Raw genomic sequence first — 27455 nt, 5'->3', positions numbered from 1 at the left:
CCCAAGCCTGCCAGGAGCAATTTCTGAGCGTGGAGCCAGGAGTAACCCCTGAGCATTGCAGGGTGTGACCCAACCCCCTCCCCTAAATGATGTCTTAATTTGTACAGGGATTGCATTGCATCTATATAGAAGTTTAGATAATATAGTCATTTTGTCTATGTTGATTCTACCTACCCATGAGCATGGGATGTGCTTCCATTTCCTTAGGTTCTCTTAAATTTCTTCCTGAAGTGTTTTGAAGTTTTCATAGTATAGATCCTTCACTTTTCTTATAAGATTGATACCTAGGTACTTGATATTTTTGGATACTATATTAAATGGGATTGTCTCCTTAATTTCTTTCTCCTCTACTTTGTTATTTGTATAGAGGAATTCTACTGTCTTTTGTGTTTTGACTTCGAAGCCAGCCACTTTACTGTATTGGTTGTTTCTAGGAGTTTTACTGTGGATTCTTTAGGGTTTTTGATGTATAACATATAATCTGCAAAAAGAGATAGTTTGTATGCATGATTTTTCAGTACAAGTCATGTGTAAATTCTGAACTTTATTCTGTATTGTTCAGATTTTGTTTTACTTTTTTTTCCTATGAATTTCTTAAATTATTTTTGTATGTGGCTCAGAACTAAGATTACTCACTTTATTTGGGGTTTCTTTTCTCTCTTTTGGTGTGCTCTAGCTTCCTAGATTTGCCATTAAACTGGGGGAAATTCTCAATCATTATTTTTTGTTTCTTCCATTTCTTTTTTTATTCTGGCATTCTATAACATATGTGTTATAACTTATGATTATTTCCTAGTTTTCGGACATTCTGATGTTTTGTAGTTTGTGTTTCCATTTTTATTCTCCATTCATCAAGTAATTCTTTATTTCTATTATATTGTTATTTGTAACATATTTATGGATTTCTTTTAGCATTTACATGTTATTTTTACATTGTTCTTTTGTTCTTCCATGCTGTCTACTTTATTGATCAGATCCTTAGCATGTTAATCATAATGTTTTTAAAATCCAAGTCTAATAATTCCAACATTTCTGCCATTTATGTCTAGTTTTAATGCTTTCTATATCTATCTTACGTTATGTTATTTCCTTTAGGAGAACTTACAATCTTGTGAAAATTAAATCTAATTTTGAAATAAAATGAGCCACTTTAAATAATGTATTTATACCCTTTATTTATTCTACAGATCAGATGAAATTTGTTCAGTTCAATAAAGATCACCTCTTATGGAGTCTAGGGGACCAGTTCATGGTAGGAAGCTTGCCACAGTGGAACAGTGTCGTTAGGGCAGAGAAGGGACCACTATGATAATAATAATAATTGGGTGCTGAAAGGAAATAATAATATATGTAGTAACCCTTTATTAACCATAAATCAAACGATAGTGTCTAAAAGGAAAAAAAGGGAAAAGAGAGAAAGAGAAAAATAAAGTAAAATGTCTGCTCCTGAGGCAAGCAAATGGGAGAGTGGGGAGAAACTGGTGGCAGGAAATGTGCACTAATGAAAGGTGGTATACATTGTATGACTGTAACTCAATCATTAACAATTTTGTAATCATGGTGTTTAAATCACGTAATTCAAAAATGAAACAAAATTAAATGCTAAATTATAAAAATTAGGAGTATTACAATTTCCATTATAACAATGAGGAAACAGAGGCACAGAAAAGTAACAGAAAAACATCTTGGAAATTATAACTTTTTTTTATTATCTTGTTAAGTCATATTCTATGAATATACCCTTATATTCCACTAAAGCCTGTACCTACCTTTCAAGATATCAAAGTGTTATTTTGTACTCCGTGTTTCATTTTTTCGTACAGATTTCATGTGCCTTGTTTCTCAGTACTGGTCTCAGTGCTTTCCAAGATGAATAGGTCTAATTTATTTTCAAATATCCATCTGAACTGAACTGTGTACCCCAAGATCCATGTGTTCTATATTTAGAACTTGGGCTTTGGGGGGGGTTAACTTAAAATGAGATCATAAGGTGACTTTATAAGCAGTCTTTATAAGAAGAAGAGACATGAAAGAACAGACTCCCTCTTGAAGCCAGAAAAACAGTATAGTAAGTAAGGTGTTGACTTGCACACAGCCTGTTGAGTGCTGAGAGTACAAACAGGTTGGGGACATGCTGAATATGAACCTTACGTGCTGATTAAGATGCGTTTCCTGACTCCAATGATAATACATTTTAAAAACATGGGTTCTCTCCCCAGCGCCCCACATGGTTCCAGAACCTGCCAGGAGTGATCCTTGAGTGCAGAGCCAAGAGTAAATCCTGAGCACCACTAGGTGTGACTCCCTCCCATAAAAAAATAAAAGGAACTCTTCCTCTTCCCATGTGTATGCAGAGACAGGCCACGTATGGCACAGCTAGAAGGCCATCAGCTACAAATCCAGGAGAAGAGACTCCCTCAATCCCAACTGTGATAACAACTTCACCCTGAGAGTCTACATTCCAGAAAATTAATTTCTCTGAGAAATAAAATAATTTTTCACAAAAGCAAATTGTGAGAAAACTATATTTTCTTGTTTAAACCATCTATTCTATGATATTTTGCTACCTTCTTTCAACAAGACAAAAAGATACAATATGAGACATTTTATAAGTAGAAAGTGCTAAGTGGTCTTAACTTGCAAATGCTATTACAGAAATATGACTGGATTAAAGTAATTATAATTTTTAGAAGGAGTGGAAGTTGGGGTCCCAAGGAAGTGCTCAGAAGAATTAGAGCCCCACTGGCGATTTTTGGCCTCAGTGTCAGGGAATGAGAATGTGATTCTGCTTCAACTCTGATTCAAGTTATTTATTGCCTAGGCTAGGGGTCCAAGGTCCTATCCAGTGATGATTGCAGGACATTTTATTACTGAGAACCCACATGGGTTGGAGACATACTAGGTTTGAACCTTAATAGCTTATTGGTGGACATCTTTTGACTCCAATGTTAATGATTTGGGGGGGGGTCCACACCCGGCAGTGCTCTACATTCAGAAATCGCTCCTGCCAGGCTCAGGGGACCATACGGGATGCCGGAATTCGAACCACCGTCCTGCATGTAAAGCAAATGCCCTACCTCCATACTACCTCTCCAGTCCCACCAATGATAATGATTTTTTTCCTCAGGAGAGAGCACGAACACAGTCCCCCACTACCACAAATTATGCAGTCGAGTTTCCCACATTTGGGGAAATCGCAGGGGTCAGCACATCCGGAGTGCAATGGATAAGCCTCGCCCTGGGGAAACCACCTTTGTGATCATGGTAGCTCCCCTGTCAGGTAAGTATAATAATGATTTTTAATAAACCAAGTACAATCACGTTCTAGATCTGTCACTTTCTGTAGATGTGAACTTGTCACATCATCCCTATGAGCTTGAACTCTCCTGGCCTGTTAAAACTAGTTTCTTTTTCAATCGCTTCTGGTTTGGTTTGATATTTATGCTTATTAATATCCAAGCAATGTGAGTACATGGATTATCATATATTATAAACCAGTTTTAGAGAGAATTGTAGATCTAACACATTTTTTAAAATTAGAATTTCCACATTGTAACAAGGAAAGTCATCTAAGAGCTTCCTTAAAACAGTACTCCTGTTTGTATTTCAAATATCCATGTGCCAAGAAATACTAGAACCCACAGTATAATCAAAGTTTTCCTGCATGTGGTGGGGATGCAGGTTAATAGTGGAGCACTTACCTTGCATGTATGAAGCTCGAAATTCAATCTTTGCCACATTGGTCAATCAATTAATCATATTCTTCTTCAAAGAGGACCTTGGGAGGTGGGATTTAGAGCTAAATCTCCCTGTGCTCAGGTATTACTGCTGGCTATTTGTTCAGGGGTCACTCCTGCCTCTGTGTTCAGGGATTTTCTAGATGCTCAGGAGACCAAGTGTGGTGCCAGAGATCAAACCCAGAACAGTTGTGTGTGCAAAACAAGTGTCTCTTCCCAGGGAAGGTCAATTATACAGACTTTGGGAGAAGAAAATGTAAACACAAGCAGGTAATGAAAATTTTATGTAATGTGTCCATTTAAAACTGATATTCTAGAGAAAATTCTAACTTCTGATAAGGCATCTTTGCTCCTATGCCAAAATTCCTACTGTTCCTTTCTCTGCCACTGAAAATGTTTTGATGGAAACTTCATAAAGTTCTTCAACAGATGAATCTTACTAATTAGAGCAGCATGATTAGGGATTTGCAAGTCAATTGTCTTCACAAATAGGCTGATAGAAAAAAATTACTACTGTCCACACTTTTTTTCCCCAAGCAATTCTCAACACCATCAGATTGTCAAAAGAAGAGCAGAGGAGGGATTGTGGTCGACTCAAGGGAGACTGAATATAACTCAAAACATAACCCGTTACAGAAAGATTTCTGTAGATTAAAATTCTATATTACAGTTTTCTTTCTAGTTTACCTCTGTTTTTAGTAAACTGAAAAATAAGACCTGCTATCCCTTAGGATAAAGTGACTTAAGCTGGTTCAGTCAAGGAGCCTTTCTTCTTCTGAGGATGTGACTCTTTTATTTTTTTAATAATTTTTATTTTGACCAAAGTGGATTACAAATCACTCACAGTAGTATTTCAGGTCCATAATGACATTGAATCAGGAGCATTCCCACCACCAATATTGTCCTCCCTCCATCCCTGTTCTCAGCATTCATCCCATATCGCCCCTCCTTTGCCCCCTGGGTTGCTAGTATAAGTGGTCCCTTCTGTGTCTAGCTTGTTGTAGATTGGGTATCAATTCTGTTGTAGTTGGCTTTGGATTTGATGTTCAAGTCTGATCATTTTTTATTTTTACTCAATGTTTATATAACTGTTTGGTCTTAATGCCCTCCATTATTTCCCCCCTCAATTTGTGAGGCAGAACAAGATGGTACATAAACCAAGACCACCAACTACACAAGACTGATTAAAACAACAGTGATGGAACAGAACTTTTGGAACTGTAAAGAAAGACTCCATCTTTATGACATGTGCAAATACTATGATCACTAGCTACAGAGGCCTGATTTTATCATCCACGATGGAGAAGAAAACTTCCAGACATCACAAAAGGACCTAGGGGAGAGTAAAAGAGCATACACAGAGCCTGTAGTTATACCCATAACAGTATACTCCAAAGGCGGAGAAACCCTGTATCTCTTAGGCCAGGGGAATTCCCTTTCTAATCTCCCCAATTTTTATTGTGCCTAGGCAAAAAAATAAATAAATAAAAGTGACTCTTGAAATATGTGAATATCTGATTCTAGTGGGATCACTTCATTCTGCATGGAAGAAAATGAGTGTGTCTTCCTTACATCTTTCTGCCTGAGACCCTCCAACAGTTATTTATTTATTTATTTATTTATTTATTTATTTATTTATTTATTTATTTATTTATTTATTTATTTATTTTGGTTTTGGGGTTCCACCCAGCGGTGCTCAGGGGTCACTCCTGGCTCTGCGCTCAAAAGTTGTTCCTGGCAGGCTCAGTGGACCATATGGGATGCTGGCATTAGAACCAGGGTCTGTCTTCTGTTGGCCACTTGCAAGGCAAACATCTTACAGTTGTGCTATCGCTCCAACCCCCCCCACCTCCAACAGTTCTTAGCAATCTTCCTTTTCAGGTTGTTAAGGTTTTCCTTTGATTCTGTGAGCTAGTCCCAATCTTTCCAATACTTCCTGCATTGCTTAATTCACAGGCAGTTATTTTGTTTTGGTTGTGCTTACCTAAAAAGACTGAAGGTATAGAATCTATATCACCCCATATAAAAATCATTTTTATTTGATAAAATAAACTACAGGAAGTTATCAAGATGACATTTTTATTTTGTATTAGTGTATGCTTAATATAAAAAATACAAATTACATTTTAAGTAGAAGAAATCACATCTTTTTATCATAGTTTATTTCTACTTTCTCCCCTACCTCACAACTAATTTTGACCCTCTTTTAAAAAAAATTAAGAAAACAAAAAATTTAAAAAGGAAGAAATATTGAACATCTAAAAGCATTTGTATATTTCTGTTAAAGAGACTGATCATTGAAGAACTTCCAGAGCATAGATGTTTTTCAGAGAGGTGTAACTACACTGCAAGGTACTATAATTGTGAACATGTGTAGTAGCATATTTCTCTGAACTCAAAATTAATAACATCAAGTGTGAAGGCTAGGGCCAGAGTGATGGTGCAGCAGTAAGGCGTTTGCCTTGCACGCGGCTGACCTAGGATGGACCATAGTTCAATGCCCCAGCGTCCCATATAGTCCCCCAAACCAGGAATGATTTCTGAGTGCAGAGCCAGGAGTCACCCTTGAGCATCACAGGGTATGGCCCAAAAAGCCAAAAAAAAAAAAAAAAAAAGTGAAGGCTAATAAATAGTACAGGTTTTTGGTGATAATTAGGTGTCAGTGGAAGTTTGTGGATTGTAATAAATGTGCAGAACAGGAGCAATAGGAAATCTCTGTACCTTCCACTCAGTTTTTGCTATGACCCTAAAACTGTTCTAAGAATGAAATCTATTAAAAAATTAAGAAAACATTTCTAAGCTAAAAAGAAATCTCATATTTAATCTAACTCATAATCGTAATAGTCATCATCCATGTTGATTCTGATGGTGGCCTGCTCTTCTGGTTTGGTTTTTTTTTTAGTGTCTTTGCTTTTCTCCATCAGATGTAAATGCTGCTCACATTGCCTCATGATCTTCTTGGAAGACATCCAGCTCTCACCTTGTTGTTCAGCAGGTGCTGCACATTGTCCTCCCCTCACATCTGTGCCTTTAGCCTTGAGGATTTCCCTGGCCCTCAGGAGATTGCAAGTGCAGTTCCATGGGTTTCCATCCAGATACAGGTGTCTAAGGCGTGGCAGCCCTTCCAGGACTTTCAGGTCTAAGGCAGAGATCTTGTTGTTCCTGAGATTTAGAACCTGAAGTTGCTTCAGATCCTTAAGCTCCTTCTCAGCAATGTCCCGAATGGCATTGCCTTTTAGATCCAGCCTGGCTAAGGTCTCTGGGAGCCTGCAAAGATATGAAAAAGAATGTGATTGGAGCCCATAATCAGTTTCTTCACTGATCAGACAACTCAACTTGAGTAAATACTCTTTCTGTACAGTTCTGTCCCACCTACAGCTAAAAACAACTTCATTTTGAAAAATTAACCATAAGCAAATCATCCTTAGATATAGGTTTTTAAATTTTCTCCGTTTTTTCTAATCCTCTATTTTTTATTTTTAGTTATAAATTTCAAATTTTTTTCAAATTATATATAATAAATAATTAGGAAAATAGTTTCTAATATTTTATTTTCAAAAATCTCCAAATCACTATTTTATGTCAAGTAAGTGTAGTGAGAGTATTCTCTGTGATGTAGAAAGAAAAAGAAAAAAAAATCATGTATTTTTCTGGGCCTATCAGGTGGTGCTCAGGAAGCTTGCAGTCCCATCAACAAAGACAGGCCTACAAAGCAGAGCTTAAGAGTTCAATGCTGCTCAAGCTATGTGGTGCTGGCAGCTCCAGCCTTCAGGGCTGCTCAGGACCTGTGAACCACCCAGTTGTGTTTTGGGACTAGGGGGAGGGGGGGAAACTGTGATTCTGGGACACAAGGCATGCCAATGTACTGCCTCCCAGCCCTGTTTTGGTTTCAATTATAAATGTTATTACTACTACTGAGGATTTAATGAGGTAAGAATAAACAATGTTGGTGGGAAGGTCAAATTGGGTGCATAATTAGAAGCACTTTGATAATATGTATTAAATACTAGCAGATCTTTAAGTCTAAGAGATAATAGAAGCTGAAATTTTTTATAAATATTTTATAATATATCTCATCATGTTAAAAAGCAGCACAAAATTATAAGGCTTAAGTTCTGCAAACAAAAGGATCTGTAAACTAATTTCAATAGTTTTTTTGTTTTGTTTTTGTTTGGGACCACCACAAACAGTGCTCAGGGATTATTCCTATCTCTGCACTCAGGAATTACTTTTGCAGGCTCACGGGGACCATATAGGATACCAAGGATGAAACCCTGGTTTGCCAGATGCAAGACAGCATTGTATTCTGTTGTGCTATTATTACTCCAGCTCAGTAGTTTTATTTTAATATTAATTTTAGAGGTAAAATTTTTTAATCTTAAGTAAATATAAACTATTACCAAGGACCAAAAATATACATTGTAAGAGAATATATACAAATATGGATAAATACCAAAAAAGAAACAAAAAATATAGATAAATGGAGAAAACTCTTTTATAGTATTGTGAATTGTAACAGCAAGACTTGGAAGTAATAATACACCTTATTAAAATGGTTAAAATGGTCAATATCATGTCTAGTTTACACATTTTGTAAGCACAATTTTAAGAGAGAAATGGAAATGTCTCACAAACATAGTTTGTTAGGGCTCCCATTAGCCCAAGTTTGGAACAAGTTAAATATTAAAAGAGAAAAAAAAATATTAAAAGAGACATGAAATTGTAAATAATCATAACACACTGAACAAAATTAAATTCTAACTCCATTATGATATTTAGAACAAATAAGGAGAAATTTTTATAATGTGGAAAAATAGAAAACAAAATGTTATGATCCTAAATATAGAAAATTAAATTATGACTAGGCCTAAGTTCTGGTTAAGCATGTACATATGACCTTTCTTATTTTAAATACTTTATGCTTTAGTCTTAGAAACGTATTGCTTTATATTCAGGCATAAAAATTAATCTGTGCATACCAATTTGAAATTATTATGCAACTTAAAAAATCTCAATGTAAAAAAAAGTTTTTAAATTACAAATTAAGTGCTTTTTTAATGAGTTACAAGAATTGGGACATTTTTATAAAGGGAGAAACAAAAAGAATCTTTCAGAGGTCCTTAAAATGTTGATTTCTTATAGTGTGAACATTCTAAATATAGATTCATGCCTCATGCTATTTACTGTAAATTAGTACATGATAGTTAATAAATTACAAAAGAAATGTATCATGGTGATATGATCATATGTCAAAGAGGAAAGCAAATAAATTTAGCCTTTTTTTTCCAAAAATTCATCTTTTATCATTAAGTATTTTTGAACACATGTATGTTAAAATATGTATTATGTAATTAATACTATTCTGCTTAATACTTAACACTGAGACTCCGAGATAAAGTAATAGAAGACAAGCAGACACAAATTTCTGTCCTCTTGGATTATAAATTGTAGTGTGTGAGGGGTGGAGCAAGATAAAAAAGAAAAATAAGGTACTTTATTATGAGGAATTATCAGAAAAAAAGGAGAAAAATTAAGAGAGTAACAAAATTGTATGAGACTAAAGTTTTTTTGGTGTTTGTTTTGGGCCACACCTGGTGGTGTTCGGGGGCTACTTTAGGCTCTGCGCTCAGAAGTCACTCCTGGCAGCTCAAGAGACCATATGGGATGCTGGGAATCAAACCCAGGTTTGTCTTGGGTTGGCTATGTGCAAGGCAAATGTCTTACCACTGTACTATCTTCTGCGTGCTGTTTTCTGTTTTTTAATACTATTGTTATGAATTTCTTGTTAGAATTTTATCCCAAAATGTCATTTAACCTAAAATTTCATGGAGGGGGTTAATTTTATGTTTGTCTATTTTATATTTGTATTCATACTCTAGCCTATACAGAGTTATGTATTTGTATCTTATGAAGATGTGGATTATACATACAATGGGATATTCTGCAGCTGCAAGGAACAATGAATCATTCAATTTGCTGCAACCTGGTTGGAACTTGAAGATATGCAAGTGAAGTAAACCAAAAGAAGCCTTATCTCACTTATCTGTGGTATGTAAAAAAACTGGATTCGGAAACATCATGTAGTAAAGTAGGGATGCCAAGATCACCCTAGATACCAAAGCTGAGAGATTATGGAAATGGGAACACTTAGGGAGTATGGAGGATGAGTGATGGGAGGTGATACTGGTGTTGAAACATTATTTGTGTAAAATGCAGCTATCAATAACTTTTAAAATCATGGTTCTTTAAATTAAAAAAAATTAAAGAGCCTTAACCCTATACTGTCTCTCCAGATCCATATTTTAAAGTCTTATCTATTGTAAGTTTTTTCTCAGGGCTGAGAATATAGCTCCAAGGGCTGAAATGCATGTCTTTCTTGTGCAAGGGTCCAAGTTTAATCCTCAATACCATGTACTGCTCTTTAGAACTGTCATGTGGTCTAAGCACCATCCCATTACCAGGTCAGGAATTTAATCCTCATTCTCAGTTGTTTGAATTACTCCTGGAGTGGCCCCAATTCCATAAGCATTGCTAATAAATCCCCCACATTGTTCCCCCAAACACTATGCTGTCTCCATTAAAATAAAACTTGCCTATCAACATAGATTAATCTACCAGGGAAAAACACTTCATGCTTTCTTCTAGCAACTTGATTATTGAGTTCAATTTGAAGTGATTCCCAAGACAATGTAATTTAATTCTGTGCACATTTTAGCTTAATAAGGCCTACCTTTGTAAGGCATATACTAGACCGGAAAGCTAGCACAGTGGTGAGGCATTCGGCCGGCCCAGAAGAGACTCAGTTTGATTCCTGCCATCTCATATGATCCCTCAGCCTACCAGGGGCAATTTCTGAGTGCAGAGCCAGGAATAACCCCTGAGCACCACCAGGTGTGGCTCAAATCAATCAATCAATCAAGTTAAAAAAAAAAGGTATAGGCAAAAATATCTTATGTACAGACAGGGTTGTATTTTTTTTTCTCACAGAAATGTGGATTATTGATTGACTGCAACACTGAGCAAGATTTTTTCTAATAAGAGTTTTTAAGACAGTATTACTAGAGAAAGATTTAGTGTAAACCTCGGGATCTGATTTACTTAGTAAGACTTCAGTTCTAACTTGGGCTATCCTGTTTACGAGGATAGTTATCTAAGTAGTTAGGTAAGTTATCTAGCTTTTTAAAACTTAAAACTTTTTCTACCCTGCAGATGACATTACTTAGTATACACATTAAATAAGTCTCACAATAAAGATTATCTACTGTAAATTAGCAAGCCAATATTTCCTAAAACAAATATATTATTCAGTACTAGACTGAGTATCCTAAAATTATAATTGTTCTTAGGAGTGTGTTGTGCCCCTCCCCCGCTTGTTGCTTCTTAGACTTTATAACAAAAAGAGACATTGTAAGAAAAATCAGCAACTATACTGGTTTGTGGCCTTTGGGAAGTCTTTATTATTTTGATACAAGTGTGAATTATATTAAGGCAAGCATGTTTCTAGAAATGCTCTATTATATTGGAGATGTCCATTTTTAGAATAAAAAGGTATACACTCCCACTTAGCCAGTAGATGGCACTGGAGTATAAAGAAGATGAAATGTGGGCAGCATTTGGTTGTACAAGGAAGATTCTGGACTTGAATTATCCAAAGATAAAAGTGCAAAACGAAGAGGTAATATAATTTCTGTCAGTTCACTAAGCTGCAAATTAATGAAATATGAAAGAGCAACAAATTGAGCTCTTGCTGCAGGGCATTAGTGTACTGTTCTCAGTTGATTTCAAAAGCTGGTGATCTTGTGGTCGTTAGAGTTCCTCCACTTGGTAGTTAGACTAGTGTGTTTAATTCCAATTCTGCCACTGACCATGTGACTTTAAGCAACTTTCTTAATATTCTTTTTTGTTTTTGTTTTTGTTTTGGGGTCACACCCAGTGGTGTTCAGGGGTTACTCCTGGCTCTGCACTCAGAAATCGCTCCTAGCAGGCATTAGAACGACCATCTGTCCTGAATTAGCTACGCGTGCAAGGCAAAAAGCCCTACTGCTGTACTATCTCTCCGTCCCCTTTCTTAAAGTATCTTATTTGGGGAGGAGGGGGTCACATCCAGCAGTGCTCAGGGGTTACTCCTGACTCTGCACTCAGAAATCGCTACTGGCAAGCACGGGGAACCATATGGGATACTGGAATTTGAACCACTGTCTGTCCTGGATCAGCTGTGTGCAAGGCAAATGCTCTACTGCTGTGCTATCTGTTCGGCCCAAATTTCTTAATATTCTTAACTTTAATGTCCTTATTTGTAAAATAAGAGGTAAAATAATAGATTGTTATAAGGAATAACTGGGGTTAGTATTTGTAGTATTTGTATTTAAGTTCTCAACTGGTCTTAGTAAGCACTTAGCAAATGCTGTGTATTATTTTCTGTCTTAATAAAGTAGATATTTGAGACTATATGTACCCAAGGGGCCAGGGAAATAACTCAAAGGACTGGAATACATATTTTTCTTTGTTTTTGTTTTTGTGAGGTTTTTTGGTTTTTTGTTTGGTTTTATTTTGTTTTTGAGTCACACCCAACAGTGCTCAGGGGTTACTCCTGGCTCTATGCTCAGAAATCACTCCTGGCAGTCTAGGGGACCATATGGGATGCCGGGATTCGAACCAACGATCTTCTGCATACAAGGCAAACGCCTTTCCTCCATGCTATCTCTCCGGCCCCTGGAATACATATTTTTCATGCTGATCCTAGGTTTAGTCCTCAGAACTTTATAAGTTCCCCGAGTACCACTGGGCATTGCAAAAACAAAACTACATAATAAAAAAATAAATAATAATAATAATAAATAATAATAATAAATAAAAAAATAAAAAACTACATAAAAAAAACTACATACCATTACTTGATAAAATTTAGGATGAAGGACAGTTGGCAAAAGAAAAAATCTGTGATAATAATGTTCGTGATAGTAGGTTGTGTTTGCATTTTGTTTATGGCAATAGAATTTTAGAGCATACTTTTGTGTGTGAATAAGATGCATGGAAATAAGTAAAGAGATGGAGTGTACTGTTTAAAATTCATTAATAAAGTTCATAAAATCCAAGTACAAGAAAATGACGTTATTGTTGTGATTCTTTATTGTTTAATAGATTTTAACTCTTCATGGTAGGTCAACTACCAGAAACTGTAGCTTTCTCCCACTTTTCCAATTCAAACAACAGTAGGAGTGGAGAATTGTGGGGGTGGAAATGATGGAGAAATTAAACTCACTCTCCTAGTGCACAAATTCTTTTCACAGAACATACTATTATGTTGGTTCATTTAAACCACAAAGTTCACACCCACCTCATTACCTTTGCTCACTAAGTTCTCAACCTGGCTGCATATTAAACTTACCTTAGCACTTAAAAAAAACAACTAGAGCTTCTGAGACCTTTTTAAAACTAGAGATGGGTAGGTCCCAACCCTGGGGTATATGATTTAATTAGTTTGAAGTGAAGTTTAGACATCAGTATGCTTTTTAAAAGGTATCTAGATAATTCTAATGTGAAATCAGATTTGTAAATTGCCCTTCAGGCTTGCAATTCCATTATACACTCCACTGGGTGAAAAACATTCTGCTCTCTGTAGTCACCTATTAAAATGCAAATACCCTAACTGGGAGTAAATAATTAAGCTACTCTTCACTCATTAAACTTAGCAGGAATACTTAACCAAATCCCTTCTAAAAAGTCACCCAAATAGAAAAATCCACTCAGTTCATAATTTGATCCTTGACTGTTATTGTCTTTTGAAAATTCATATATGATATTGTCCCTCCTTAATCTGTCTGATAAACTTTTATTTCCAAATGAATTTTTTCTTTGAATAGGGACATGCAATCAGAGAAAATAATACTTGGTTAAACAAATAACTATTAGAGTCTTGAAAGTCTGAAAGTATTCATGCTTTAACTCTTTTATACTGATGGTTTAACTTAGAATCTAATTTCTTAAACTGGGTGGTATAACTGGATGTAGGGTTAGTGAAAATTTTGGCAATGCTAAAATATTCCTAAATATTGGGGCCGGAGCGGTGGCGCAAGTGGTAAGGCGTCTGCCTTGCCTGCCTAGGACAAACCGCAGTTCGATCTCCCCGGCATCCCATATGGTCCCCAAATCAGGTGCGATTTCTGAGCGCATAGCCAGGAGTAACCCCTGAGTGTTACTGGGTGTGGTCCCAAAAGCCCCCCAAAAATTTCTAAATGCACAATGATCAAAAATTTATTCTAAAATTTTTTTATTCTAAATCAACCATGTAATGGATCCTAGCAGTGCTCATTGTGTTGCAAAACAAAAAAGTTGGAAAAAAAGTTCAAGAAACACTTTCTTAACCACTTCCTAAATCTCACTTTCACTTTCCTGAAAGTGACCCTTGTTAAAACTACAACTAGCTACACTGACCTTCTACAATTCTGAATTTGGAATTCCAATCATGTCCTAACACTATCAAAATACTATATGTTTTTCATATATATTTTGATATTGCCATCCCCCTTTACTAGAATTTAAGCTGTACTAAAATCAAAGAATTTTGTATTGTATATCTAATACCCAGTACAATGAAAATAAAAAGCTATATATATAGCAAATGCTCAGAACAAAGTTTTTTAATTAATCACATACATATACTTATACACTAATAGAAAGGAGGAACTTTTAAATAATTTCCATCATATATGCCTCAAAATACTTATATTAGTTATATAAAATACTTTGGGTGCATAGTTACTCTACCACATAATTTAAAAAGTCTTCTTTTCAACTAGTGAAAAATGTGTATTTTCTCTGATAAGAACAATTATTGTAACTAATAACTAAAATAAGTAGAGTGGCATAGAATTTTTCCTATGTCAGGAGAGTAATATAGTACAATTGATGTGCTATTTATTTGAAATTTTATAATGATAATAGAGCAATATATACACATGTGCCTGTGTGTATGCTGCCTGGATGGAATGCAGAATCAAAGGTCCTCATACATCCTCAGGTAAACCACATACCTTGTCCCCATAGCAGATGAGGGCAACCCATATGGGATACAAGGGGGTTTGAGGGGGTCTTTTCAGGCAATACTTGGCTAACAGTACTAATGGTTTAAGACCAGGGATGGAGGATAAAATACTGCTAGGATTCTGGGGTACCAAGGATCATCACAATTATGCTACCAGTGCTCTATACACCAAGAGGCCATGTGGTGCCAGGGATCAAACACTGGCCTTAGAGTCTAACCTCCGTACTATATCCCTGGCTCATTGTCATCTTTTTTATAGTGGACAATAGTATTTTATACTACTATTTTTATTTGTTTGTTTTTGTGTCATGCCTAGTGCTGCTCAGGGGTTACTCTTGGCTATGCACTCAGAAATTGCTCCTAGCTTGGGGGACCATATGAAATGAAGAAGGATCAAACCTCGGTCTGTCCTAGGCTAGTGCACGAAAGGCAGATAGATGCCTTATGCCCTGCGCCACCACTCCAGCCCCGTATTCTATTATTTTTAAATTTTATATGACTTGAAGTGCAGAGTAAGAAATACAATTTAAATAAATGGAACAATTAGTCTTAATATGTATATTATTTGTGCACACTTTGGAGGAAAGTAATTGTTGAGCAATGGATTGGTATAGGCAGAAATATTTGGAAAGAGAAACAAAGTATTGGAGTATTAAGCTGTTTGTATGTGTGTATGTGAGTGTGAGTTTTAAGACTGATGTATAGAGAATGAGAGAAATAAACTAAATAAGTTAATAAGCAAAGTAAGTTTTAAAAAGCTAAATTAAAATGACAGCAATAGGAAAATTAGGAGGCTTCCAAATATACAGTTAACTTGAGTATTTAAACTATTATTTCTATTCTTTTTTCTTTTTATGCTACGCCTAGAACTTTACATATATAAGTGCTCTATCACTAACCTACAGTCCTAGCTCTCAGTGCTTTTTAAAATATAAATATCTTGATATTTTTCCCAGTCCTTTTTTCTCATGTTCTGTTTTGTTAGTGATCAAACACACATCTAGTCTTCTTGTTGACTATACTTTGAAACCAAAATACAGTTTATTATAAGTACTATAAGCAAGGCTGCTTTATAAACTTACAAATCTAGATATCATCTGTTGCTGTCTTATACCACAGGCAACATTAAGTCAAAACAGGATTCAGCTTGAGAGCTGGAGATGGTTGAGAAAATCTTATGTCAGATTAGGGTAAATTATGATCCTCACTTACCTCAGAGGTATAGACAGCAGCAGGTTCTGTTCCAGAGCCAGGTTGGAGAGCTGAGAACACCGCTGCAGGGCTCCGGCTTCGAACAAACTGACAATGTTATGGTCTAGAAATAAGTGTTTCAAGTCTCGGAGGTCTTGAAAGTCTCGAGCTGTAACTTTCTGAATCAGATTATTGCTGATATCAAGTTTTTGTAACCTAGCTGGCAATTTGAGTGGCAATGTCTTAAGCTGGTTTTGCGACAATTCAAGAGTAGTTAAGTTGGCAAGAAGCTGTGCTCCATCAATGGAAGAAAGTGAGTTTTCTGACAAATAAAGGTGGGAAAGGTTTTCCAAGTGTTTCAGATCACGAAATTTTACCACTTTGAGCTGGTTTCTCTCCATCTTTAAAGAGAGCAAAGATTTGGGCAGACTGGTAGGAATTTTGGTCAGAAAGTTACCACTGAAACTGAGAAATTGCAAAGACTGAAGGGAACTCAAGAAGCTGGCTGGTATAAGATGTAGTTTATTATTCTCTAAACTGATAGTTTTCAAATGGGGGAGGATAAGTGGTCCAGTCACAGACTCTATACTGTTGCCATCCAACATCAGACTTTGCAATGTGTTAAGAGAGGAGAGTGTACTGGCTGAGAGGGCAGAGAGGAGGTTGTTTTTAAGTTCAAGGATTTTTAATTTCTTCAGTCCTTCAAAATCGGATTTGTGTAGGACATGTATTAAATTATCATTTAATTTTAATACTTCAAGATTACTTGGAAGAGAACTGGGGATCTGTCTTAACTTATTTTTCCAGAGTTCCAAGGTCTTCAAAGTATGGAGAGTTTTGAATGTGTCCTTTTCGACAGACTCTGTTCCACTGGCCAGCAGAATAAAATCTTCTAGAGCCAACATTTGAATGAAATTCGATAACTGCAAAAAAGGGGTAGAGAGAAAAGCAAAACATGAAGAAAAATACACTTATTATCACCTAGTAACAAACAGAGTTAAATATAATTAATGCTTTTGATCTTTCTTCAGGATCTACTTAAATTCATCTCTTGGACAAGAGTGGAAACTCGAGGTGGGACTATTCTTATTCATGATTGCTAATAGGGTAAGATATAAAAATATTTTAAGTACTTTCACACATTGTAAGTGACAATATGTAAGACTGACCAACATTGACTATATTATCTGAGTCAGAAAGTTCACAAGTTCAAGTTTCTTAAACAGAAATGTTTACAAATTACACAATGATTTATGCAAGAGGATGTTGGTTGCATTATTTCTGAATAGCCTAAAGACTGAAACCATCCTAACAATGTGAATGAATGAGGGAATTAGAAAGCCTGTCCTGATTAAGGTGGGGGTGGTGTGGTGTGGTATGAGGGATATTTGGGACATTGGTGGTGGGAATGTTGCACTGGTGAAGGGGGGTGTTCTTTACATGACTGATATCATACAACTGCTATCATATTTGTGATCACGGTGTTTAAATAAAGATAAAAAATAAAAAAAGACTGAAACCACCTATAAATATTTTATCAAACTGTTAACAGTTGCTAATTGTAGAGAATAAGATTAAAGCATTTTCACTATCTCTGTTTTGGACTGTTTAGATTCTTGTAACTCATATATTATACTTTATATTTTTGATAATGTAAAAAGTAAAGGTATTAAGTGTCCCATATATTGCTAACACTAAACTGGCTGAGCAGAGAAATATTTTCAACTACATAATGTTTTATAAGAATAATTACCCTGCTTCTTATTTTGTGATTTGCATCTTGTTATTGAAAAAGACCCATAGGATATGAGCACAAGGACAAGAGAGATAGTATATCTGAGTGTTTGAGCCCTTGTTATTGAATGCATTTGACCCTGTATCATTCTTCAGCATTGCAGGTAGTCCCCTGAGCCTGCCAGGAATGACTCTTGAGCACAGTCAGGAGTAAGCCCTGAGAACAACTGGCTGTGGCCAAAGAATAAAAAAAAAAAAAGAAGTGTACAGAACACATATCTCTCACCTCAGCAGAGCTCTTCTAAACTTTAGAAGATATTAAATAGATTTTTACCAAAGTAATATCTACTCTATACCAATCTCCCAGCTTGGCATCTAACTGTTTTTTAAAATGATGTAATGCATGGTATTTGGTATAAGGTTATGTTCAGTCAAAAAGAGAAAATATTCTGTTTTCTCTTCAGCTTGATAAAGGTTCACAGAATTTCCAAACTGCTTTTGTATTAAACTGTTAGTTTTGTTTGTTTGTTTGTTTGTGTCACACCCAGCTGTGCTCAGAGATTACTCCCTGATTTAGCAGTCAGGGATCACTCATATAGGTGCCTATGAGACTAAAACCCAAATTGGCTATATGTTATGTGTAAGGCAAGCTTTGTACTTGCTGTACTATCATTTATGCTCCTAAATGTTCTTTATTCTTTATTGTTTTTGTTTTTGGGCAACAGTTGGCTATGCTTAGGATTCAGTTATTTCTTGCTCTATGCTCAGGGATCACTCCTGGTAGAACTGGGGAGGGGGGGGGTGAGAGGAAGAGAGATGGGCTGGGGATTGCATTCATTTCATCTATGTATAAGGCCAGCCCTTTACCAAATATATTATCTTACTGGCCCTTAAACTAGAATTTTTAATGCACAATTTTATATGTCTTACTATCTAAATTTTCTTTTTTTTTTTTTGTTTTTTGGGCCATATCCGGCAGTGCTCAGGGGTTACTACTGGCTGTCTGCTCAGAAATAGCTCCTGGCAGGCACGGGGGACCATATGGGACACCTGGATTCGAACCAACCACCTTTGGTCCTGGATCGGCTGCTTGCAAGGCAAACGCCGCTGTGCTATCTCTCCGGGCCCATAAATTTTCTAAACATTTTATTCAGCTATGAATCTGGGGCCAAAGCATGATTTCAGAGTACACTAATTTTTGTGTAACATGTTTATTGTATAGGTGCTTGAATTCTAGAAGAACTGTGATGTAAATTGTGGTAGATTTTGAAGCATTTTTTCTAATATAAATTAGAATTTTGTGTTAAAATTTCTAAAGTTCTTAATAAGTTTATTTACCTGCTTTGGATTATGTATTGCTGCTAACCGTTGATATTTTGCAGTGATTAATTTGTTATATTGATTATAGACCTAGTTCTATTAATAATACCATTTTGTTCAATTGTTTTTGGGTCACACCCAGCAGTGCTCAGAGTGTTCAGGGCTTACCCCTGGTGTAGCACAAGTGAATATATGTGGTGCCAAGGATCAAACCTGGATCAGCTGCGTATAAAACAAGTAAAACATCTGCTCTATCTCTCCAGCCTCTATTTTGTTCTTGAACTTGTTGGGTATATAAAGTATCAAAAGCTTTTTAAAATTCTATTATTAATTATCTTACTTATTATGTATATTTTCTATTATAAAATTTAAAAGCTGAGAATATCAACATACTTTTAGATTCCAAGTGGCACACAATTTTCTTATGTTGCTTATGTTTCTTATGTTCTGTTGCTGTCAGTCGGAATTAGTTCTTCAGAAGAATATAGATATGGATACAAATAATAGAGTCTTAGAAAAAGAGAGGTTTGAAGCTAATCTATCTAGTCTAAATTTTCCATTTAAGGGATAAGAAATTTCAGCCCTGGGCCCGGAGAGATAGCACAGCGGGGCGGCGTTTGCCTTGCAAGCAGCCGATCCAGGACCAAAGGTGGTTGGTTCGAATCCCTGTGTCCCATATGGTCCCCCGTGCCTGCCAGGAGTAACCCCTAAGCATCGCCGGGTGTGGCCCAAAAAACCAAAAACAAACAAACAAACAAACAAACACACAAAAAACCAAAAGAATTTCAGCCCTTCTTCCCCCTCCAAATGACTTGTACCAGATTCAGGGTACTTAAACTACTCTTTGTTTTAAAGTGACCTAATGCCCCTCTTTCTTATGCAAAGCCAGAAATGACTCATAGATAGATTCTTACTTCTATTCTCCCAATCACTTTGTAATTCTAATGTTTCCACTTTTCTCTGAGAGAATACAGATCCCAGGATTGCTGAATTTTCAGCAGGTTTCAGAGAAAACACAGATCTAAAGAAGCAATTGATTGGGGATAGACAAAGAAAGGTATCAGAGCTTCCATTTATCTTTATTTCTCATTGCCATTAGGAATTGGCCTAAATAAAACATATAGTTTATATAATTAACTGAATCCAGTAGCTGACTGTCTTATTAAGCTCAAGTGAGAAGGTTTTTGTTTTCCTTTAATGAGAGTTATGCAGATAATTATTATTATTTTGTTGTTATTGTTATTATTTTGGTTTGGGGGCCATACCCAGGAGTGCTCATGAGTAATTCCAGGCTCTGTGCTCAGGAATTACTCCTGGCAGGCTCAGGGGACTATGCCAGGGATTGATTTTAGGTCTGAGCACCCTACCCACTGTGTATTGCTGCATTCCCACTTCTCATTTTTATTATCTACAGATAAATACCACTGCCTAAAAATTTATTATGTTTAATCTTTTTTGAAAAATTCTTAAGTAAAGCATCATCGTTATTTTTTCTGAAAGGGAAACAAAAGTTCATAAAGGTCACTATTCACATGACAAATAGAAAAGTTGAGCTTCAAACCACCGATTTGTCTTATTACAACACATGTATTTTTAGCATTATTGCTATCAAATGCAATTAGCTGAAGAACATAAAGTTCTGGTGACAGAGTGAGAAAGACACCCACTAGTTTTCAACTTCTCAGTTGAGTGTATAGAACTTGCAGGGAGAAAAATTCTGCTAGACCAGTTCTGTCATTTTCTCAAGGCTATACTCAAGAAATGTTTTTTTCCTAAAGCTAATCTTGGGGCTATTGGCAATACTTTTAAAGCACAGCAAATATAGAATGGTATTAATCACCGGGGCACAAAATGCTTAGTAATACTCTGAGCTAAGTATTACTCTGTAATCATAGTTTCATAGTTTAATGTACCTAATGTATATGTAAACAATTTGCAGTGGATTTTTATTGTTGTTTTTGTTGTTTTTCTTTTTTTATTTGTTTTTTGTTTTATTTTGGGGGGGGTCACACCTGACAGTGCTCAGGGGCTACTCCTGGCTCTATGCTCAGAAATTGTTCCCAGCAGGCTACGGGGGCCATATGGGATGCCAGGATTCGAATCACCATCTGTCTGCATGCAAGGCAAATGCCTTACCTCTGTGCTATCTCTCCAGCCCTGTTTTTGTTGTTTTTCTAAAATATTTTTCTTTGTTTTTTTTGGGGGGGGCCACACCCATTTGATGCTCAGGGGTTACTCCTGGCTAAGGGCTGAGAAATTGCCCCCTGGCTTGGGGGTACCATATGGGACGGTCCTTCCGTGGTCCTTCCTTGGCTAGCGCTTGCAAGGCAGACACTTTACCTCTAGCGCCACCTCGCAGGCACCTGTTTTTCTAAAGTAAAGTAAGCAAAGTGAAGCAAAGCATAGAGGTTAACTCCTGCTGATTTTCCATGAAAAGGCTGTTTCTGGCTTTAATTCCAGTCAATCCTGCTCCTAATATTTATAGGGCCACACATCTCTCCTCAGCTCTCAAATACCCCTAACAGGTATTGCTTCAGTATAGTCTAAACAAGCAAGAAGTCTGTAATAGAAACAAAAAAGGATAAAAGGACAAGCGAGATAATGGCTGACTTGGGTTTAATTTCTTGCACCCCAATATGGTATCTTGAATCTCTCTAGGAATGATATTTGAGCATCCAGGATTTGGACTATAAACCAAACCAAAAGAAGATGATATGGAAATAATATCTAGAGACAATAAGGATGAGGGCAATGAGGACCAGTCCATGGTAGGAAGCTTCCCACAAATAGTGGGGGAGTACATGTAGTTAGGGCAGAGAAGGTACCATAAGACAGTATAGTTGGAAATTATCACGCTGGACAAGAACTGGGTAATAAAAGAAGATAATTGCATAGATATGATACCCCTTCAGTAACAAAATTGCAAACCACTGTGTCTAAAAGGGGGGGGGAGTGAGGATAAAGGTGAGAGAAAAGGGAGAAAGAGAGAGAGAGAGAGAGAGAGAGAAGACAGATGAAGAGAAAGAGAAGGGGGGGATGCCTGTCCCAGAGGCAGATCGGGGGAAAGTGGGCGAGAAACTGGGGACATTGATGGTGAGATATGTGCACTGGTGAAAGGTGTTATATATTTTATGACAAACTCAACCATGAATAATTTTGTATCTGTGAAAAAAACGGTATTATTAACTTTGTAACCACAGTGTTTAAATAAAGTAATTAATTAAAAAATTATCTAGAGGGGCTAGTATATAGTAGGGGTAGTGCATTTGCCTTGCACACAACCTACATAGATTTGATCTCCAGAATCCCATATGTCCCCTAAGCCTGCCAGGAATAATTCCTTAGTGCAAAGCCAGGAGTAGCCCTGAGCACCACTGACTATAGTTCCCCCTCCCAATCATCTAGATAAAAATATAACAAAAGATGCATATAAATTTCATAAAAATTTTATTTACCAATATTAAGTCTTTTGTGATTCAATAGAAAATAAAGTAAAAAAGACACAGAATGAAAAAATACCATAAATAATTTATCTGATAGAAAATGTGCTTAGAAATAAACTTCAGTAATAAGAAAAAAATACTAATAACCCAATTATAAAAGGGTAGAGTGTCTGGAAAGAGAGTTCAGGGTTTAAAGCTCTTGCCTTTGTACACTAGCTATCTTGTTTTGAGTTCTGGCACTACATATGATACCCAGAGAACTTGGAAATATGAAAATAACACAATAACTTTGGAAAGTGGTTTGACAGCTCTTTCAAATGTTAAGAATGTTGCCACATTACCCCAAAATTTCATGACTAGATATTTACCCAAAAGAAATGAAAATATATTTATGTCAAATATTCATCATGAATATTCATGTCTGCATTATTTATTATAGCCCAAAGCAAACCAAATTTTTGATAATTGATGAATAAATAAATGAAGTATGATATGTTTATACAATGGAATATTATTTTCCAACCTTTGAGATTAAGGGAATTCTAACATACTACAGCATGAACTTGGATGAACTTCAAAAACATTAAGTAAAAGAAGTCATAATACAGTATACATGGTTAGGATGAAAATTATATTCACTTGGGAGCATATTATTTACATATATGTTTAAGTGAAAAGATTCATGGGCAGCTGGATATGTTTGAGACATAGGGAAAAGGTTATAGAAACACTGTATGAGAGCAATCACCCTTAAATAAAATGAAATTGCTTAAGAATAAAGTATGTAGCAAATAAAAGAAATGACTGGGATCCAGACATCCTACAAAAGCAAAAAATAAGGAGAACATGATTGAAAAAGAATCTATAAAAATCTATAAAAAAAAAAAAAGAAAGAAAGAAAGAGAAATATCCTAGAGGAATACTAAGAACATCAAAATATAGTGTCCCCGAGGAGGGCAAGAGTGGGGAGTATAGGAAAACAGAAATAAATCAATGTCTTAAGATAAGCTCATTGGTTTGAGTAAAAACTAGATAAGAGTGAACTATGGGGCCGGGCGGTGGCGCTAAAGGTAAGGTGCCTGCCTTGCCAGCACTAGCCTAGGACGGACCGAGGTTCGATCCCCCGGTGTCCCATATGGTCCCCCAAGCCAGGAGCGACTTCTGAGCGCATAGCCAGGAGTAACCCCTGAGCTTACGGGTGTGGCCCAAAAAAACAAACAAACAAAAAAAAAGAGTGAACTACATGATAAATAGGTGAGAGTGTGGAGTCAAGCAGTGAAGACTACTCCTTCACAGAAAGTTACAACTACAAGGGTCTGAGTGATAGCACAGTGGTAGGGCTTTTGCCTTGCACACGGCTGACCCAGGAGGAACCTGGGTTCAATCTCTGGCGTCCCATATGATCCCCCCAAGCCAGGAGCGATTTCTGAGAGCACTGCCAAGAGTAACTAACCCCTGAGTGTCACCACTGTGCCCCCCCCAAAATAAAACAAAGAAAAAAGGAAGAAAGTTACTACTATAGAAAGATACTATAAGACAGAAAATTTAAACAATTTTATTTTTATTGTAATTACAAAAACATATTTATAAGCTTATAAAAGTAGCAAAAATGAATAACTGAATATTCAAGGAAAGAAACAATGTTGAAACAAGGTTTGAGGAGAGGTGAGAACATGGAATCAAGGGCATGAAAGAAAAGTGGGTTTGACTAAAAGGTTTGATGGCTCATCCTCTTTCTGGAGAACACAATGAATGGGAATTGAGGGAGAAAATGTTTCACTACCTCATTTGTGTCACTATTTTTCAGTTAATGAAGAAGGCACGATTACAAAAATCATCAAACCAAAAATGAACTGAAGCTTTGGAAAGTGTTGAAGGACTGTGCAACTTCACCAAGAAGAACTGAAAAGATAGTAAGTAAAAATAACACCTAGATACTAGACCTTTAGTTTGTTATATATTTTGGTGGTTTTTTTTGTTTCACTTTGTGTTCTTTGTTTGTTTTGGGCCACACCTGGTGACTCTCAGGGGTTACTCCTAGCTCTGCACTCAGAAATTACTCCTAGCAGGCTCAAGGGACCACATAGAATGCCAGGATCAAACCCGAATTGGCCATGTGCCAGGCAAATGCCCTACACACTGTGCTATCACTCCAGCCCTTGAGATGTTTAGATTGCAGTGGCTTTACAAAATTGTGATTGTTTCAAATTATACACACATTGAGACATATAGGATGAGATTATGCCATCCTCTCTAGTACTACCTAACTATCTAGAACAGGAAAAACTAAGGTAAACTAGTACCCAAATGTAAAATTGAAACTTTGTTATGATAATTAATTTTAGGAATAAAAAATTAATAAAAGGAATGGAAAAGGAAACAAGATAATACATTCAAATGACTGAGTGTACACAAATGGAGGCTGAGTTTGCTCCTGCAACTGCATGTTCCCCCAGGAATGCTAGAGACAACTCCTAATCACCGGGGCAGGAATAGTGCTTGAACACTGTCAAGTAGGGCCCCCAAACAAACAAACAAACAAACAAGCCTGCAACAACAACAAAAACATATTTTTAAAATAAAAAGAAAGAAGTCAAGATTCTGGGGGTAGTTACATAATTAGAATATTTATAACATAAAGACAACAGTGGTCTGGCAATAACTAAAGAGGTAAATAGCCAGAAAGTAGGTATAGAAATTCAAGATTTTGGATCTGCAGAATTTTCAGGAATAGTGAGGATTATGATATAACTGAGAGTGATAACTAAGGTGATGTGGAAATGTAGACATTTATGAGTTCAAGGATATGTGGATATTAAGAACACCCAAGAAGTAAATGCAGGACTCAGGTCAAGAGAAAGATTGGAATCCAGGAGAGAGGGACCAACAGCACAATATAGGACAGACTAAAAAGTTAATAGCAGTAGAGTCTGATAGCAAAGTTATCTGAAGTAGGATTTTTTTAGATAAATATATAATGTCCCTTTTATCTTTAAGATTAGAACTAAGATTTTTTTCATTATTTATCAGACAGCATTTACAGTGCCAAACACAAGTATATAAACAAGTCATTAAAACATCTTAAATTGTAATTGATATACACATGCATTGTATATGTATAATATGCATTTTTATTTTATACAGCATAAATATTTTAATAGTTGTAAATAAATTCCATTACTTTTCATTTAAATATAGTTACCTGATTTGCACTTCAAACAAAATAACCAGAAATATATATTATGTTCCCCAAACATAAGATAAATATATATGGTTATTGAAAATGAAAGATTTTAAAGGAGAAATATTTTTTTCTCAAATATTTTTATTTTCTTCACAAAATTTCTAGCTTCTATTAAGCTTTCTGCAGGGACCTAACCTTTAAAGAGACAATTAACTGGATTAAAACAAAGAGAGCAATGATATGCTACTCAATGAACAAATGGATTCATTCAATAAGAGAATGCTGAATATAATATCTTAGTGGCTGCAAAGCACTAGTGTAGGATCATTAGCAAATTTAGTTGACATGCCAGCTCTAGACATTTCACATCTTCAGAACAAATATTTGAGCGTCTTGCCATTTAACCAGGTGTGTTCCTTGAATGCTGAAACCTGGCAGGGGTCACACTTGTTCTCTGGCATTAAATACTGCTAGATTAGAAGAGGAAAATAAACAGACTAGATATAAGTCTGGGCCATTGTGCTTATTGAGCTTTAAAATAAATACCATGCCACATATCTTAGACTCTCACTGCTTTTGATGCACCTGCATAAAAATTTCTTAACCAAATATGAGGGAAGAGGCTTCTACATTGAGTGGAAAATGTACTGGCCCACTGGCTTTCTGCACCTGCATCATAGAGATGCATTTTCTTATCTTAGGATTTGGTTCAGGGAGGCAGAAGCAGCCTCCTGTAAAGAGAAAATCAGAAAGCCATAGAATTTCTGTCTCTCAGGGCCCTGGCAGAGCTTATCTGATCCAGCCTTTTCACTTCCTCCACATGAGAAAAAAAGTGAGATCCAGAACATAATTAATTAAAAATGGTCACATTTCTGGAAACACTAAGATGACAGCACTAGTCTGTTGATAGTTTTTAAAACACAAAGCCCCAAACTAAAATTACTCATATTATAAAAGTCAGACAAATCAATACGTTTAAAGTACCTTTTGAAGATGTCATCATAAAAATAAGTCATAATTAAAAACATAAATGAGAACTGCAGGAATATGGGCAAACAAAAATGTATATTTCCTTCATGTAAAATTCCATAAAGATGCTAAAACCTCATTGCTATGAGTAATTCTATGCTGGATTCATCTTGATAGTCTTATAATTTAACTATTATCTGCTCTCTCTGGCATAGAGAAAATTACTTTTTTCCCCAGAAGGGCTTATTTTTTTAATCCTGGAACTACACAAAAGTGGTAATATAATCTCAGATTATATTTGTGTTAAGAAAGCAACAGTTCTTCATTTCTGTTTTGCACCAACACTTTCATAAGTTTTATTCAAAAAATGAACTAACAGGTTTTTGTTGTTGGTGGCGGTAGTTACTTTTTGTTTTCTGGATTTTTTTTTTTTTTTTTTTTTTTTGCTGCTTCCCTCAAAAAGAAACATCCAGAAGCATATATTCATATGAGAGATTCAGAACAGCAGGGAGCTGTTGTACCCACCAAACTTGATAGCCATTGCTTTTAAGTTACATAAATCAAGTTTAACAATTCCTTAATTGCTAGCTTCCCTGCCTTACAAAGTAAAACTGCAGCAGCTGGAGGGTAGAATGCACCATTACCTGGAGGTATTGAATTTTGCTGTAGCTGATGTAAAGCTTCTTGGTGTTGACAGGAATACTCGAAGGCACCTCTGCTAATCTGTAGCATTGCACTGATGGCCCTGAATCGCAGCTACATCTTCCAGGGCAGTTAAACTCAACACCATCACTAAGGGAGAGCAAACCCAGAAGAGCATAAAGCATATACAT

At 36.1% G+C, this 27455-nt stretch overlaps 1 protein-coding gene and 1 non-coding gene across 2 annotated transcripts; both read right to left on the bottom strand.

Moving 5' to 3' along the window:
• Positions 1–3124: 3124 nt before the first annotated feature.
• Positions 3125–3288, bottom strand: LOC126007324 (U1 spliceosomal RNA). The gene has a single exon (XR_007494905.1). It is a non-coding gene; the product is annotated as a U1 spliceosomal RNA (small nuclear RNA).
• Positions 3289–6556: 3268 nt separating this feature from the next.
• Positions 6557–27455, bottom strand: LOC126006027 (nephrocan-like). Its single transcript, XM_049771359.1, has 3 exons — positions 27267–27455; positions 15994–16895; positions 6557–7004 (listed from the first exon to the last, which is right to left on the bottom strand). The coding sequence occupies exons 1-3, from the start codon at positions 27453–27455 to the stop codon at positions 6557–6559; spliced, it is 1539 nt and encodes a 512-aa protein (XP_049627316.1).

This window comes from Suncus etruscus, chromosome 4 (assembly GCF_024139225.1).
Source record: "Suncus etruscus isolate mSunEtr1 chromosome 4, mSunEtr1.pri.cur, whole genome shotgun sequence".
In the NCBI taxonomy this organism is placed as follows: Eukaryota; Metazoa; Chordata; class Mammalia; order Eulipotyphla; family Soricidae; genus Suncus; species Suncus etruscus.
The sequence above is the reverse complement of the archived record's forward strand: the minus strand, read 5'-3'. Positions and strand labels throughout refer to the sequence as shown.